The following is a 17,098-nucleotide window of genomic DNA, read 5'->3' as shown; positions in this document are numbered from 1 at the left end:
AAAAAGAAACACAAGGAAACAAAAAAGAAACAAACAAGCAAAAAAAATTTGACAGATTAACAAAGAAAGTTGCATATCATATCATTTAATCAATGGGAGGCCTACCATCCCAAGTTGAGACATAGCATACAGGGATATGTACAGTTGCAAGAAAAAGTATGTGAACCCCTTGGGATTACGTGGAGTTTTGCATGAATTGGGCATAAAATGGGCTCTGAACGTCATCTAAGTCACAACAAGAGAAGAACACAGTCTGCTGAACATAATACTACACAAACATTAGATGTTGCCATGGTTTAATTGCACATAACATGTAAACATTCACAGTGCAGGGAGGAAAAAGTATGTGAACCTTTGGACTTAATAACTGCTTGACCCTCCTTTGGCAGCAATAACCTCAACCAAACGTTTCCTGTAGTTGCAGATCAGACCTGCACAACGATCTGGAGTCATTTTGGACCACTCCTCTTCACAAAACTGTTTCAGTGTAGCAATATTCTTGGGATGTCTGGTGTGAATCACTCACTTAAGGTCATGCCACAGCATTTCAATGGGGTTGAGGTCAGGACTCTGACTGGGCGTATTCTGTGCTGTTGCAGCCATTGTTTTGTTGAATTACTTGTATGCTTTGGGTCATTGTCCTGTTGCATCACCCATCCTCTGCAGAGCTTCAGTTGGCGGACAGATGGTCGTACATTTTCCTGCAAAATGTCTTGATAAACTCTGGAATTCATTTTCCCATCAATGACAACAATCCGTCCAGGCCCTGAGGCAGCAAAGCAGCCCCAAACCATGATGCTCCCTCCGCCATGTTTTACAGTGGGGATGAGGTTTTGATGTTGGTGTGCTGTGCCTTTTTTTCTCCACACATAGTGTTGTGTGTTCTTCCCAAACAACTCAATCTTGGTTTCATCTGTCCACAGTATATTTTGCCAGTAGTGCTGTGGAACATCCAGGTGCTCTTTTGCAAACTTCAAACGTGCTGCAATATTCTTTTTGGACAGCAATGGCTTCCTCCGTGGTGTCCTCCCATGTACTCCATTCTTGTTTAATGTTTTCCTTATTGTAGATGTGTCAACAAAAATGTTAGCATGTGCAAGAGATTTCTGTAGGTCTTTCTGTAGAGCTGACACTCTGGGATTCTTCTTTACCTCATGCAGCATTCTGCGTTGTACTCTTGCAGTCATTTTTACAGGACGACCACGCCTAGGGAGAGTAACAACAGTGCTAAACTTTCTGCATTTGTAGACAGTCTGTCTTACCGTGGACACATGAACATCAAGGCTTTTGGAGATACTTTTGTAACCCTTTCCAGCTTCATGCAAGTCAACAATTCTTGATCGTAGGTCTTCTGAGAGCTCTTTTCTGCGAGGCATGGTTCACATCAGACAGTGCTTCTTGAAACCAGTAAACCCAAAACAGGTGTGTGTTTTTTAAGGGCAGGACAGCTGTCAGCAACACATCCAATATCATCACACTGATTGGAGTCAAGGTTGGCTCACTCCTGGCTCCAATTAGCTCCGGGAGAAGTCGTTAAGCTAGGGCCTCACATACTTTTTCCTCCCTGCACTGTGAATGTTTGCATGTTATGTGCAATTAAACCATGGCAACATCTAATGTTTGTGTAGTATTATGTTCAGCAGACTGTGTTCTTCTATTGTTGTGACTTAGATGACGTTCAGAGCACATTTTATGCCCAATTCGTGCAAAACTCCACGTAATCCGAAGGGGTTCACATACTTTTTCTTGCAACTGTATAAAGGAAGGCCAAACACGGGACTGGAAACCTCAACTCCGTCCCAAATTAGCATATATCGGGCTCATGATAATAGAAGAGAACTTTGCATGTTCAAGGGTCTATTTGAGTCAATCAGGTTCATAATGGCCGGGTCAAAAAGACTTATTGAGGCTCCTGGTGGAAAAGAGGGGTCCAGGACTCCCAACTCCTTCTTTATTTACCCAATAGGTGTAGTAAGTAACTTATTTTTATTTATTATGCCAATATGATTAAAGTCCAAATAAATATCTAGTTTAAATCAAGTAAATACATTCCAGGTGCATCAAAACAAAAAGTGTGCAAAGTCTTACATTTTATTATCTATAGAAGGCAACCACATCCTGAGTAGCAAGCAGCTGCTGTGTCCCAATATGACGTTGAGGTATGGGTCCCCAAATGCACACAGGTTGAGTTCAGGGACACGCACCCGCATGTCACATTGGGACATGGTGGCAGTGTCCAAATAGGCAACAATGGGATACCATCACATGAATGCTCGAAATACCTGTTCATTGTGCAGGAAAAAGATAGCCCTGGATGGGGCACACATGTTATTACCCCATGTGCATGGGTCTTAGGGATGTGGTGCCCTGCTAACTCCCCTTATCTGAATAATATACAGTATATTACCCTAAATAGAAAAAAATATAGTTTCATATTTAGCATTGGCAACATGACCAGGGAATAATATAACAGATATTTAAGCTGAAAGTACATTCCAACCCTCGTGGAGTAATACAATACTTGGGATTAAAGGAAAATTCAGATTTGGAGGATGCTCATTCTGCAGGCATGTTGAAGCGGGCCACATTTTATGAATTGGAATGACATCCAATTTAGTATAAGAAGCTTTATAAATTGTTCTACCACATGGGTCATGCATCAGGGGGTCTGCCTCTGCAAGAAAATGTATACTAGAAAGATGAAAAGCTAGTTGATAACCCACATTATGAACCCTAGAAGGGAAATGAAGGTGGTGAGTTAAAAGAAACTATGCATGCTCTGCATTTTGCTTCTGTTCATGAAAAAGTCACCTAAGGGGTTGAAAGGAGCTATAAATTGTGAAAAAAAAACAGAAGCTGTCAAATACACCTGGAGGGCAATGTACTGCAGATCACTATTTAGAGGGGTGACAAGGGCTGGCACTGGTGAAAATCTTAACCTAAAAGTCTGGCACCACACATGCAATCAAGGCAAGGGCCCCTTAGGTGTTTTGCCCTACAAATGTAGACCTCTTTGGTAAATTGATGAAAGTTAGAGAAAGAGGTGGCACTGGTTGCATTATAAACATGCAGGATAGACTTAAAGCAACCACTGATGCATAAGTAATACAGACACTGAGAGCGGGCAGAAATTACAAATAACTGTCTTGCTCATACAATGATTGGATGAAAACAAGTTAAAAAATATGCATCTCAACCTGATATAAAAGTTGTTGTTTTTTACCATGGGTATGTCAGCCTGTTAGGCCCCCTTCACGTAAGCGGGTTTGCCTGTCTGTTTTTCAGGCAGAGCCAATTGGACCCTCCGTTCTGCTCTATGGAGCGGTGTGTGTCAATGGTCTTGTGTATGTTTACACCTGCCTACTTCCAATCTGATCCAATTCGCCAAAATCAAATGGAAGGGGATCCATTCCCCTCCAGCTGGGTGGATTGGATTGGAGGGCAGTCAGGTGTAAACAAATAGCTGGTCAGTTTACATCCGATTGGCCATAGAGCAGAGCGGGCTGTGTCCTTGTTGCCTCTTCATAAGCAGAACGGACAGGGATGTATCATCCACCCACTCTGCTGTGCTGAGCGGGGGGGAGTGGTGGGTCAGTGGACAAATCCCCTGCTGAGCAAGCGGATTGAGGGTGGAGTCCACCCCCCGTGTGAAAGGGACCTAAAAGGAATAATAAAGGAATGAATAACCAATAATCTGGCAGGATCAATAGGCAACAGGGGCGGACTGACCATTTGGAGACTCGGGCACTGCCCGAGGGCCCAGGGTCAGTAGGGGGCCCCATGAGATGCCCCTGGTACCTTTTTCATAGGCTTTTTTGAGTTTGGGAAAGAACACAGGGGCCTCATGATCCCCTATTGCCCGGGGGCCCCATGAGTTGTCAGACCGCCCCTGATAGGCAATTAAACCATGTTCCTTTTAAGACTTTTTAACACAGCGTCTACGTTATTTTCTAAATCCTTTTGGGACAGCCTAGGTAGAAATGTACGGAAATGTACAGAACACCCCCAGAAATGTCATTCCTTGCATATGTTATTGGTTCAAAAAGATACAAGTCTCATTTTAGGTATCCCTGAAATAGCAATCTCAGTTTTGGTTAGATAATCCCCAAGGGTTGAACACTTCCAAAACAATGCAGACACTGCAGCTTTTCACATCAGGATACTGAGAAAGCACCAGCTAATTATTACAAACCAGACCCTCCCATTCAGAATCAGACTGCAAAGGACAGTTATTTATTCAGAGCCACATAAACTAGAAATCTGCTGCAAATTTTGCGAAAATCTTTACAATGTATATTGACCACCCAGAGAGGATTGTTTTTTCTCAAAAAAAGTGGAGTTACTCTTTAACCACTTACTCTCCACCCTATAGCAGATCTACATGGTGGCAGGGCTGCACAAAATCAAATATATATACGTAATTTTCTTTTACGGATAGGGGGCACAAGCATGAACCACCCTACCCTCGCCAACATTGGCGGCTAAGGATGTCGATCACTGGGTCTCTTCCGGAAATTCCCCACTGGCACCCAGCGATCATCAGAGAAAGCAGACAGGGGAGAGACCAGTGCGTAAGCAACACAGGTCTCTTTCCTGTCAGCATGGACATGGTGTGTTGTATCTCTCTGCACAGCACAGAAATACACAGCAGCATGTCTCCGCAGTAAAACACACAGTGCACACAATTAACCCTTGATCACCCCAGATGTTAACCCCTTCCTGCCCACTGTCATTAGTACAGTGTCAGTGCTTTTTATTAGCACTGATCACTGTATTGGTGTCACTGGGGATGTTAGTGGCTGTTAGTCAGCTCCCCCTCCCCCAAGTGTCAGAATGCCTTCCACAGTCCCACAGTCCTGTTTTAAGCTGCTGATCGCCGCCATTACTAGTATAACATTTTTTATAAAAATCCCAGTATACATACCGCCATTTGTAGACACTATAACTTTCACATAAATCAATTATTTTACATGTATTGGTATTTTTTTTTTTGTAGCCCAGACATGGAGCAGAATACTTATTACCCTAAATTTATGCTGAAATTTGATTTTTTTTTTACTTTTTTTTAGTGGATATGGTTTATTGCAAAAAGTAAAAAATATAGTTTTTTTTCTCAAAACTGTTGGTCTTTTTTTGTTTATACCGCACAAAATAAAAATCGCAGAGGTGATCAAATACCACCGAAAGAAAGCTCTATTTCTGTGGAAAAAAGGACACAAATTTAATTTATGTATAGTGTTACTTGACTGCGCAATTGTCAGTTAAATTAACACAGTGTCGTATCACAAGAACTGGCCCAGTCAGGAAGGGGTGTGTGGGGGGGGGGGGTAAATCCTCTGGAAAGCAAGTGGTTAACTATCAACCAAGGGCTACAATGTTATGTATTAAGTGTTAATGTCATTAAATTTGGTTACTCAGTTTTTTTCAAACTCATTTTTATTTAGGAATAAGCATAATATTGCCATTTAGAGTTGCAAATGTTCTGTGTTTGGTATTAGAAAGTTACAAGGCAAGACATATAAAATCTAATATGCAATGTATTACAGTGTGTATGATCTTTTACAACAATTACAAAAGGGAGACAAAGGGGGGTATTTATAATACTGGAGAGTGCAAAATCTGGTGCAGCTCTGCATAGAAACCAATCAGCTTCCCGTTCTATTGCCAACACTTGAGGTTAGAAGCTCAGTGGCTACCATGCCCAGCCACACCAGATTCTGAGTGCACCAGCTTTAGGAAATCTCCCCCCGGAGTTTTGATATTTTAGTAAAGGTAAATCTATGTATTACATTATCCTTCTTTTCTCTTCAAGAAAAAGGCATCAGCTCATCTCAGAGCCCACAGTCCAGACCCAATCAGAGTGCTATAACGATTGAAGGACCCTTGAAAAGTGTCTTGTATAGGTACTAGAGATGAGCGAATTATTCAAAAATTCGATTCGGCTGATTCGCCGAATTTGCGGGAGAAATTCGATTCGATGCGAATTTATTCGCCGCAAATTTAACTTATTAAAAGGGTTTCTAGGCTTCAGAGAGCCTTTATATTAGTGCAGAACACTGTACCTTTAATTTAAATGCCCTTGGAGTCTGCTGGGGAAGAGAAATAATACTGTCAGTCAGTATGACATGCAGATGAGTGCCGTCGATCTTAGAATCACCGCACACTTCACTCATTTGGGCAGTCACGGGGCACAACGAAGAAGAAGAAGAATGAAAAGAAGAATGAAAAGAAGAAGAAGAAGAAGAATGAAAAGAAGAAGAAGAAGAATGAAAAGAAGAATGAAAAGAAGAAGAAGAAGAATGAAAAGAAGAAGAAGAAGAATGAAAAGAAGAATGAAAAGAAGAATGAGAAGAATGAAAAGAAGAATGAAAAGAAGAGAAGAAGAATGAAAAGAAGAATGAGAAGAAGAATGAAAAGAAGAATGAAAAGAAGAATGAGAAGAATGAAAAGAAGAATGAAAAGAAGAAGAATGAAAAGAAGAAGAAGAAGAATGAAAAGAAGAATGAAAAGAAGAAGAAGAATGAAAAGAAGAAGAAGAAGAAGAATGAAAAGAAGAATGAAAAGAAGAAGAAGAAGAATGAAAAAAAGAAGAAGAAGAATGAAAAGAAGAATGAAAAGAAGAAGAAGAAGAATGAAAATAAGAAGAAGAAGAATGAAAAGAAGAATGAAAAGAAGAAGAAGAAGAATGAAAAGAAGAATGAAAAGAAGAAGAAGAAGAATGAAAAGAAGAAGAAGAAGAATGAAAAGAAGAAGAAGAATGAAAAGAAGAAGAAGAAGAATGAAAAGAAGAAGAAGAAGAATGAAAAGAAGAATGAAAAGAAGAAGAAGAAGAATGAAAAGAAGAATGAAAAGAAGAAGAAGAAGAAAGAAAAGAAGAAGAAGAATGAAAAGAAGAAGAAGAAGAATGAAAAGAAAAAGAAGAAGAATGAAAAGAAGAATGAAAAGAAGAATGAGAAGAATGAAAAGAAGAATGAAAAGAAGAAGAAGAATGAAAAGAAGAAGAAGAAGAATGAAAAGAAGAATGAAAAGAAGAAGAAGAAGAATGAAAAGAAGAAGAAGAATGAAAAGAAGAATGAAAAGAAGAAGAATGAAAAGAAGAAGAAGAATGAAAAGAAGAATGAAAAGAAGAAGAAGAATGAAAAGAAGAAGAATGAAAAGAAGAATGAAAAGAAGAAGAAGAAGAATGAAAAGAAGAAGAAGAATGAAAAGAAGAAGATGAATGAAAAGAAGAAGAAGAATGCAAAGAAGAATGAAAAGAAGAAGAATGAAAAGAAGTAGAAGAAGAATGAAAAGAAGAAGAAGAAGAATAATGAAAAGAAGAATGAAAAGAAGAAGAAGAAGAATGAAAAGAAGAAGAAGAATGAAAAGAAGAATGAAAAGAAGAAGAAGAAGAATGAAAAGAAGAAGGAAGAAGAATGAAAAGAAGAATGGAAAGAAGAAGAATGAAAAGAAGAAGAAGAAGAAGAAGAAGAATGAAAAGAAGAAGAATGAAAAGAAGAATGAAAAGAAGAAGAAGAAGAATGAAAAGAAGAAGAAGAAGAAGAAGAATGAAAAGAAGAAGAATGAAAAGAAGAAGAAGAAGAATGAAAAGAAGAAGAAGAAGAAGAAGAATGAAAAGAAGAAGAAGAATGAAAAGAAGAAGAAGAAGAATGAAAAGAAGAAGAAGAAGAATGAAAAGAAGAAGAAGAGGAAAGATAAGAAGAATGAAAAGAAGAAGAAGAAGAATGAAAAGAATAAGAAGAAGAATGAAAAGAAGAATGAAAAGAAGAAGAAGAAGAATGAAAAGAAGAAGAAGAATGAAAAGAAGAAGAAGATGAATGAAAAGAAGAAGAAGAATGAAAAGAAGAATGAAAAGAAGAAGAATGAAAAGAAGTAGAAGAAGAATGAAAAGAAGAAGAAGAAGAATGAAAAGAAGAATGAAAAGAAGAAGAAGAAGAATGAAAAGAAGAAGAAGAATGAAAAGAAGAATGAAAAGAAGAAGAAGAAGAATGAAAAGAAGAAGGAAGAAGAATGAAAAGAAGAATGGAAAGAAGAAGAATGAAAAGAAGAAGAAGAAGAAGAATGAAAAGAAGAAGAAGAAGAATGAAAAGAAGAATGAAAAGAAGAAGAAGAAGAATGAAAAGAAGAAGAAGAAGAAGAATGAAAAGAAGAAGAAGAAGAATGAAAAGAAGAATGAAAAGAAGAAGAAGAAGAATGAAAAGAAGAATGAAAAGAAGAAGAAGAAGAATGAAAAGAAGAAGAAGAAGAATGAAAAGAAGAAGAAGAAGAAGAATGAAAAGAAGAATGAAAAGAAGAAGAAGAAGAATGAAAAGAAGAAGAAGAGAATGAAAAGAAGAATGAAAAGAAGAAGAAGAAGAAGAATGAAAAGAAGAAGAAGAAGAATGAAAAGAAGAAGAATTAAAGTACAGCAAAAAGTGTATCTGCAGAGAGCTCCGCTATTTCTGACAGTTCTCTGACAGTTCCTTCACATTTACAGCGGTTGGAACATTGTATCTATTTATTTCCGAATAAAAACATCTGTATCCTAAATGGAAACAAATAGATACAATGTTTCAACCGCTGTAAATGAACTGTCAGAACTGTCAGAAATAGCGGAGCTCTCTGCAGTGACACTTTTGCCGGCTGATCGGGAAAAATTTGATTCGTGCACCCGAAGTTTGCTAAAATTCGGATTCGATGCAAATCAAATTTTTCCTGATATTCAAAACGAATTCCACTTCGCCAGGTTCGATTCGCTCATCTCTAATAGGTACCACACGGGTATTTGAATATGTTTCCTTGTGGACATGTTTGAACATGTTAATAAAGCTTTCACTTGATGTAAATAATTGTTGGTGTAAGTGTCTTTATTTTGTGAAACTTTAACCCAGTTTAATCCAGTTTTGTAGAGTTGTCTCTTTTCCCCACAGCTGAAATGTTATGATAAGTCTGGGTGCTCCTTCAGTTACGATTTGTTCTTCTTCGAGTACTGCTCTAAATATTACCCACTCAGAGGTAAGTTGGTAATAATTCAATAGGTGGACTGTCACTTCAGCAAAACTATTTACAGTGTTGTGAAAAAAGTATTTGTCCCCTTCCTGTTTTTTTTTTATGCATATTTGTCACACTTAAATGATTCAGCTCATCCAAAAATTTTAATATTACACAAAGATAATCCAAGTAAATACAAAATCCAATTTTTTAAATTCTTTCATTTATTAAAGGAAAAAAAGCTGTTCAAACGTGCCTGGTGCTATGTGAAAAAGTAATTGCCCCCTTCTTGCTAAATCATGCATGAACTTTGACTAACCACATTTTTTGAAATGTTGAGTTAAATTTCACTTGCCACACCAAGGCCTGATTACTGCCAGACCTGTTGAATGAAGAAATCACTTAAATAGAAGTTAGCTGACAAAGTGAATCACGCTAAAAGATCTTAAAAAAAAAACAATCATGCAGTGATCTACAGACATTTAGGAACAGATCAGAACAGATCATCCAAAAAAAATGTTGGGGCCCCTTGCATAACTTTAAGACTGCCCCCCCCCCCCCCCAGGACCCACCCAGTAATTTCACCCTTATTGCTAAATCATGCATGAACTGTGACTAACCTAATTTTTTGGAATGTTGAGTTAAATTCCACTTGCCACACCAAGGCCTGATTACTGCCAGACCTGTTGAATTAAGAAATCACTTAAATAGAAGTTAGCTGACAAAGTGAATCACGCTAAAAGATCTTAAAAAAAAAACAATCATGCAGTGATCTACAGACATTTAGGAACAGATCAGAACAGATCATCCAAAAAAAATGTTGGGGCCCCTTGCATAACTTTAAGACTGCCCCCCCCCAGGACCCACCCAGTAATTTCACCCTTATTGCTAAATCATGCATGAACTGTGACTAACCTAATTTTTTGGAATGTTGAGTTAAATTCCACTTGCCACACCAAGGCCTGATTACTGCCAGACCTGTTGAATTAAGAAATCACTTAAATAGAAGTTGGCTGACAAAGTGAAGCATGATAAAAGATCTAAAAAAACAATCATGCAGTGATCTACAGACATTTAGGAACAGATCAAAATAGATCATCCATCAAAAATGTTGGGGCCCCTTGCATAACTTTGGGCCTGCCCCCCCCCCAGGACCCACCCACTGGTCATCCCATTGAATTGCATGTTTGATTTTTAATGGCACCTTGGAACATCAGCAAATGCCACACGTGCAACGCACGCAAGACAGCCCATTGAAATTAATAGGTTGCCTACACATAGAGCATAGGTAACAATGAAAAAAACCTAGCCTCAGATCATTCAAGTCACAATCCCGTTATTACAACAGTGTTCTCATACCCCTAATGGGAGCATCACAACCCCCCTCCCTCTTTACATCACAGTTCTGTCCCCTTTACATCAAGATCACCCCTTTACATCACAGTCCCTCCATTCACAACAGTGTCTTCAATCCCCTCTTCACATCACTCCCCCCATTAATAACACCTCACCTTCACATTCCTGTGTTCTGCCTCCTTTATATCAGTCCCCTCCTCCTTCAAATTACTGTCCTCAGCCCCACTTAATATCACCCCCTTCACATCCCTGTCATCCCCTCCCCTTTGTATCAACCCCCACCTCTTCTTTCAGATTTCTGTCTTCTGCCCCCCTTCATTTCAGCCTCCTCCTTTAAATTCATGTCCACACTCCTCTTCACATTCCTGTCCTCAACTCCCCATTCATGTCCACCACTCCTCCCCTTTATATCACCCCCCTCTTCCTCCAGATTCCTGTCCTCTGCCCCTTTTCACATCATCCTCAGCTTCCCCCAAATCCTTCACAGCAGTGACTGTAGTTTCCTTTCATCTCCTACCTACAAAGGGCAGAAGGCGGGAGGCACATCAGTATACAACTGCCATTTGAGGCAGGACAGCTCCGGTTGGATGACAGGAAGGACATCCGTCTAGAGCGGACATTGGAGGCCATCTCCGGATGGATGGTGGGAGCTGCACAAGTTTTCCTGGTAACCAGCAGGTGATTGGTTGCTTGAAAGCAACCAATGTTAACATGACAGTTTCCACTCTCCATCCGGAGCCTCCAATGTCTGTTCTAGACTGATGTGCTTCCCGCCGTCCATACAGAGTTGTCCTGCCTCAGATGTCAGATGTGCCTCCCGGTCTCCATACGGAGCTATCATGCCTCAAATGTCTCTTGGATGAGGATGAGGATGACAGCAGTGACAGCAGCAAAACGGAAGAGCCGGCTCTTAAATGGTGGGACTGCAGTTGGTCCATATGAGACAGTAACCTGGTCCAGATATAGACCGCCGCAAGGGCGGACTGGCCATTTGGAAACTCGGGCACTGCCCGAGGGCCCGGGGTCAGTAGGGGGCCCCATGAGATGCCCCTGGTACCTATTTCATAAGCTTTGTTTAATTTGGGCAAGGACACAGGGGCCCCATGATCCCCTATTGAGTTGTCAGTCTGCCCCTGGAACGTGGTCCACCATTTAGTGATGTCCACTGTAGCAGAACAGGCAGGTTGGGAATATTATATATATATATATATATATATATATATATATATTCTTTATTAACAATAACACTTTCTACACCTGGGAAGAAATCAAAAATAAATATCAAGCCCCCCACTCAAATATTTTCCTGGTTCCTAGTTAAGATTTATATTACATTTGATGGTTTGAAAATTTGGTTGAGAGCACCAACAAATGTGACAGTTATCATTGCCAGCATGTCTGGAATGTAACTGTTTTTTAATTCAATGGGTTTAGTTCCACTTTAAGTATTGACAAAATTATTTCCTAATACAGAGGTTGAGAACAGAATTGTTAAAAATGATCTGGTCCATAGGGGGGTTAATAGGTGTAAGAGTTGAGGTGGTTAAAATGTAAACAAATTTCAGTTAAAATCATCTAATATATTCCAGGTGCATTAAAACAAAATACACTATTTTGCTAAAAGTATTGGGCCACCAGCCTTCACACGCACATGGACTTTAATGGCCCCCAGTCTTAGTCCGTAGGGTTCAATATTGAGTTGTCCCCCTTTGCAGCTATAACAGCTTCAACTCTTCTGGGAAGGCCGTCCACAAGGTTTAGGAGGGTGTCTATGGGAAGGTGTGACCATTCTTTCAGAAGTGCATTTGTGAGGTCAGGCATTGATGTCGGATGAGAAGGCCTGGCTTGCAGACTAATTCATCCCAAAGTGTTCTGTTGGGTTGGTGTCAGGACTCTGTGCAGGCCAGTCAAGTTCCTCCATCCCAAACTCACTCCTCCATGTCTTTATGGACCTTGATTTGTGCAATGGTGCACAGTCATGTTGGAACAGAAAGGGACAATCCCCAAACTGTTCCCAGAGAGTTGGAAGCATGAAATTGTCCAAAATTTCTTGGTATGCTAATGCCTTAAGTGTTCCCATCATTGGAACAAGAGGGCCAAGCCCAACCCCTGAAAAACAACCCCACACCATAATTCCCCCTCCACCCAATTTTACACTTTGCATAATGCAGTCAGGCAAGTACCGTTCTCCTGGCAACAACCAAACCCAGACATGTCCATAGGATTGTCAGACAGGGAAGCATGATTTGTCACTCCAGAAAACACGTCTCCACTACTCTAGAGTCCTGTGGCAATGTGCTTTACATCACTGCATCCAACGCTTTGCAATGCACTTGATGATGTAAGGCTTGGAAACCCATTCCATGAAGCTGTCTACACACTGTTGTTGTGTTAATCCGAAGGCCACATGAAGTTTGGAGGTCAATAGAATGCTCTGATCCTGCTTTGTCATGTTATGTAGCCTACCACTTCCTGGCTGAGTTGCTGTTGTTCCCAGTTGTTTCCACTTCCTCTAACAGTTGACCATGGACTATTCAGTACCAAGGAAATTTCATGAATGGACTTATTGCACAGGTAGTGCAATTGCCAGTATTGGCAATATAGTGTACTTGCAAAGTCCAAAGAATGCAAAACCACCCTCTGATATGAGTTTATAAAAAAGTTAGAGTTATAGTTCTCCAAGCAGCAAAGGACATCAACTTAACAGGTTGAAGAGTTTTAGATCTAACTCAGCAGGGTATTTGTCAGACATCTAGAGACCACTGCTTTCACACAGAGAGCAAGGGTTCCCACTCTGCTAAATGCTGGAAGAAGAAGGACTTTCTACTCAGGCTGTGACTGTTTTGTAATGAAAATAAACTCTAAGATGTTGCACCTTTGGTTATTATCCACTTGGAATATATTTTCAATTGAAATTTCAGCTTAAAAAGTAAAAACAAGTCAACATTTAAAATGAAAGCCTCCCTCTACACAAGATCAATGGAATTTGTTGAAGTAATTTCCTTTCAATGCTGATGTGAATTGGAAGAAAACTTGATACATTTTTCCGCAGCTATTTTAAAGTCTTTATTCCTCAGGCTGTATATAATTGGATTTACCAGTGGGGTGACCACAGTGTACAGCAATGACAAGAATTTAGCCCTGTTCCATGACTGTCCTTTGCTGGGTATTAGGTAAACACAAAATAGAGTACCGTAATAAGTGGACACAACGGTGAGGTGGGAACTGCATGTGGAGAAAGCTTTTTTTCTCCCACTGATGGAAGAGACTTTGAAAATAGTGACTATAATATAAATATATGATACAATGACAATGCAGAAGGGAATAACAACCACAGTAGTGATTATTGGTCTAAAAGCTATTTGAAGAATGGTTGTCTCAGAGCATGAAAGTTCTAGGATTGGATCAAGATCACAGAAAAAGTAGTCAATCCTATTGGGACCACAAAATGGTAACTGGGATACAGTTAAAATACTGATAAAAATGATACTAATGCTTAAAGCCCAGCATGTGATGACTGTTATCCAGCAAAATTGGTGGTTCATTTTCAAAGTATAATGTAATGGTTTACAGATGGCCAAATATCTGTCATAAGACATCACAGTCAGGAGAAGACACTCCGACATTCCTGCAACACCAAAAAAATAAACCTGGGAGATGCAATTGGAAAATGATAAGGTGGCCTCTTCCATCAAAACAGCATGGAGCATGTTAGGAAGGACATCCGTTATTAGTAAGATATCTGATATGGAGAGCTGGGAAAGGAGAAAGTACATGGGAGAATGGAGGGATTTGCTGTAGGACACCAGTGTGATGATCAGGAGGTTTCCAGAGACTGACACACAATAAATCAAAAGCAAAATTAAGAAGATCCAATATTTTATAATTCGAGGAGTCTGCAATCCTAAGAGGTGGATTGTGGAAATTCTGGTAATATTTTTCTCATCCATATCTTGTAAAGAGAATTTAAATGGGTGAATAGGAAGGAAGGAAGGAAGGAAGGAAGGAAGGAAGGAGGGAGGGAGGGAAGGAAGGAAGGAAGGAAGGAGGGAGGGAGGGAAGGAAGGAAGGAAGGAAGGAAGGAAGGAAGGAAGGAAGGAAGGAAGGAAGGAAGGAAGGAAGGAAGGAAGGAAGGAGGGAGGGTGGGAAGGAAGGAAGGAAGGAAGGAGGGAAGGAGGGAAGGATGGAAGGAGGGAAGGAGGGAAGGAAGGAAGGAAGGAAGGAAGGAAGGAAGGAAGGAGGGAGGGTGGGTGGGAAGGAAGGAAGGAAGGAAGGAGGGAGGGAAGGAAGGAAGGAAGGAAGGAAGGAAGGAAGGAAGGAAGGAGGGAGGGTGGGAAGGAAGGAAGGAAGGAAGGAAGGAGGGAAGGAGGGAGGGAAGGAGGGAAGGAGGGAGGGAAGGAGGGAAGGAAGGAAGGAAGGAAGGAAGGAAAAACTTGTGGTAATTCTGGTCACAATTTTCACATCTATAACTTGAAAGCAATTGAATGATGAAGTATTTTTGCCCAGCTGTGGTAAATGGCCTGATGCAAGAAGCCTTGGTTTTGAAACAATATGTACATCCTGGTCATTCTTGCAGTAAATAATAAGGCAATGAAAAAAGGTATAATTATATTCAAAGCCAACTAATAAGATTTACTGGAATCTAATCAGTAAAGAAGGGCCCTATACTAAAAGATCCTGCAGTTTGTACTTTGCTCATCAAAAACTACAATACACTTATTTCATTAGTTATTTTACAATGTCATCACTATTTAAAATTATTTCAAATTTTGTCCTATAAAGCCAATATAAACATACTTCTAGCATTTAAAGAATTGATTGACAGGGACATAATGCAATAATAAGGAATGCTTCACAGCCATTTGATGTGCATCCAATAAATGTAGAATTGTCTGATTATGCTGAGTATCATGGATTTTTATAGCTAAGCAGAGTAAATTATTTGATACTGTGGGGTATCTCAAGTGTGTATTGATATTGTCATGGGATTCATTACCATTATATGTGGAAATTATTCATAGATCTATTTTTATTTCAGAAAAACATTTCTAGAAAAAAATAAGAAAGTATATTTTAAGAACCATTTCAAAATTGACAAAATGGCATGACCAGGTCTTCTCGTAGGTTATACACTATCAGTTGGACTAGCCCATTGTACAATGCCGCAAAAAAATAAATGAATTCATGAAAGTGAACACATTAAAATAAATTGATAATGTATAAACATTAATTCATCTCAGACTGGCTCAACGTCTACTAGAAAAGGCATAGTTCACCTATACCAAAAAAGTGAACAATGCCCTTGCTATAGGTGTAGGTAATTTACCTTACATACCCCATAAAGCTTGACTGAAAATCTTCCAGAGATTGCATTTCCCCATCCTGCCTTGTCTCTAAGATGTTGCTAAGACACACCTAGCTATCACTGTTCACCACTTTCATGGGAACAAATTCTTTCTCTATTCAAACCCCTCACATGTGCTCTCTCTCTCCCTTAATGAAGTAACTCTGAGCTCAACATTTGTGGGCTCACTCCTGTGATGGTGGAAATGGACAGTAACATCTGGGAGTATCTTAGCAATATCCTAGCAGTGAGGCAGGATATAGAGATGCACGTTTTTTGCTATAAAACATATCCAATGAAAAAAAAAAAATCAAATGTCTTCATAGATGTCTTTGCTAAAAAAAAAATCCCAATACGTGCACATTAATTGGTTTACATGAAAGTTATAGTGTTATCAAATGGTGATATATATATATATATATATATATATATATATACTGGCATTATTTATTTATTTTTTTACAGTGATCAGCGACTCATAGCGGGACTGTGGGACTGCGGCGGGCATTCAGACACGGGGGGGGGGAACTGACTAACTGTTAATGGCATCCCCAGCGGCACTAATACAGTGATTAGTGATAATAAAAAGCATTGACACTGTACTAAGGGCACTGGGCAGGAAGGGGTTAACATCTGGGGTAATGAAAGGGTTAACTGTGTGTACTGTGTTGTGTTTTACTAGGGAGGCAGGCTGTGCAGAGAGATACAAAGCAGCATGTCCATGCTGACAGGGGAGAGATCTGTATTGTTTACACACAGGTCTCTCTCCTGTCAGGTTCCTCAACGATCGCCGAGTGCCGGGAATCGCTGGCAGGGATCTGGTGACTGACATCTATAGCTGCGCAGGTATATATACATGATTTTGCGCAGTCCTGCTGCCATGTAGCAGTACTTCTACTATAGGGCGGAGAGCAAAAGGACATCTAAACTAAAGAACAAAAATGTGATATGTTGCAGAATGAAAGGTACTTAACCACTTCCATACCGGGCACTTTTACCCCCTTCCTGCCCAGACCAATTTTCAGCGCTCTCACACTTACAAATTGCACGGTCATACAACACTGTAAACAAAACTAAAATTTTATCATTTTCTTCACACAATTAGAGCTTTCTTTTGGTGGTATTTAATCATCACTGGAGTTTTTATTTTTTGCTAAATTAACAAAAAAAGACAAAAAATAAAAAAAAAAAAACACTTTTTTCTTTGTTTCTGTTATAAAAGTTTGCAAATAAATAATTGTTCTTCATAAATTTAGGCCGAGATGTATTCTGCTACATGTCTTTGGTGAAAATAACCCAAATTAGGATGTTCTATTTAGTTTGTAGGAAAGTTATAGAGTTCACAAACTATGGTATAGATCTGAATATTGATCAATCCTGAAGTACTGACAGCCAATCTAATTTCTTGAGGTCCAAGAATGTCAGAAC

The 17,098-nt window shown here is 39.5% G+C and overlaps 1 protein-coding gene across 1 annotated transcript; it reads right to left on the bottom strand.

Annotated features, from left to right (window-relative positions):
- Nucleotides 1–13,331: 13,331 nt before the first annotated feature.
- Nucleotides 13,332–14,276, bottom strand: LOC149452577 (olfactory receptor 11L1-like). Its single transcript, XM_089689268.1, has one exon. It carries the CDS (start codon nucleotides 14,274–14,276, stop codon nucleotides 13,332–13,334), a length of 945 nt encoding a protein of 314 aa, XP_089545394.1.
- Nucleotides 14,277–17,098: the final 2,822 nt, after the last annotated feature.

The sequence above is a fragment of the Staurois parvus genome, unplaced genomic scaffold (assembly GCF_062004578.1).
Source record: "Staurois parvus isolate SC_StPar_1 unplaced genomic scaffold, SC_StPar_1.0 ptg000470l, whole genome shotgun sequence".
NCBI classification, from domain to species: domain Eukaryota; kingdom Metazoa; phylum Chordata; class Amphibia; order Anura; family Ranidae; genus Staurois; species Staurois parvus.
The sequence above is the reverse complement of the archived record's forward strand: the minus strand, read 5'-3'. Positions and strand labels throughout refer to the sequence as shown.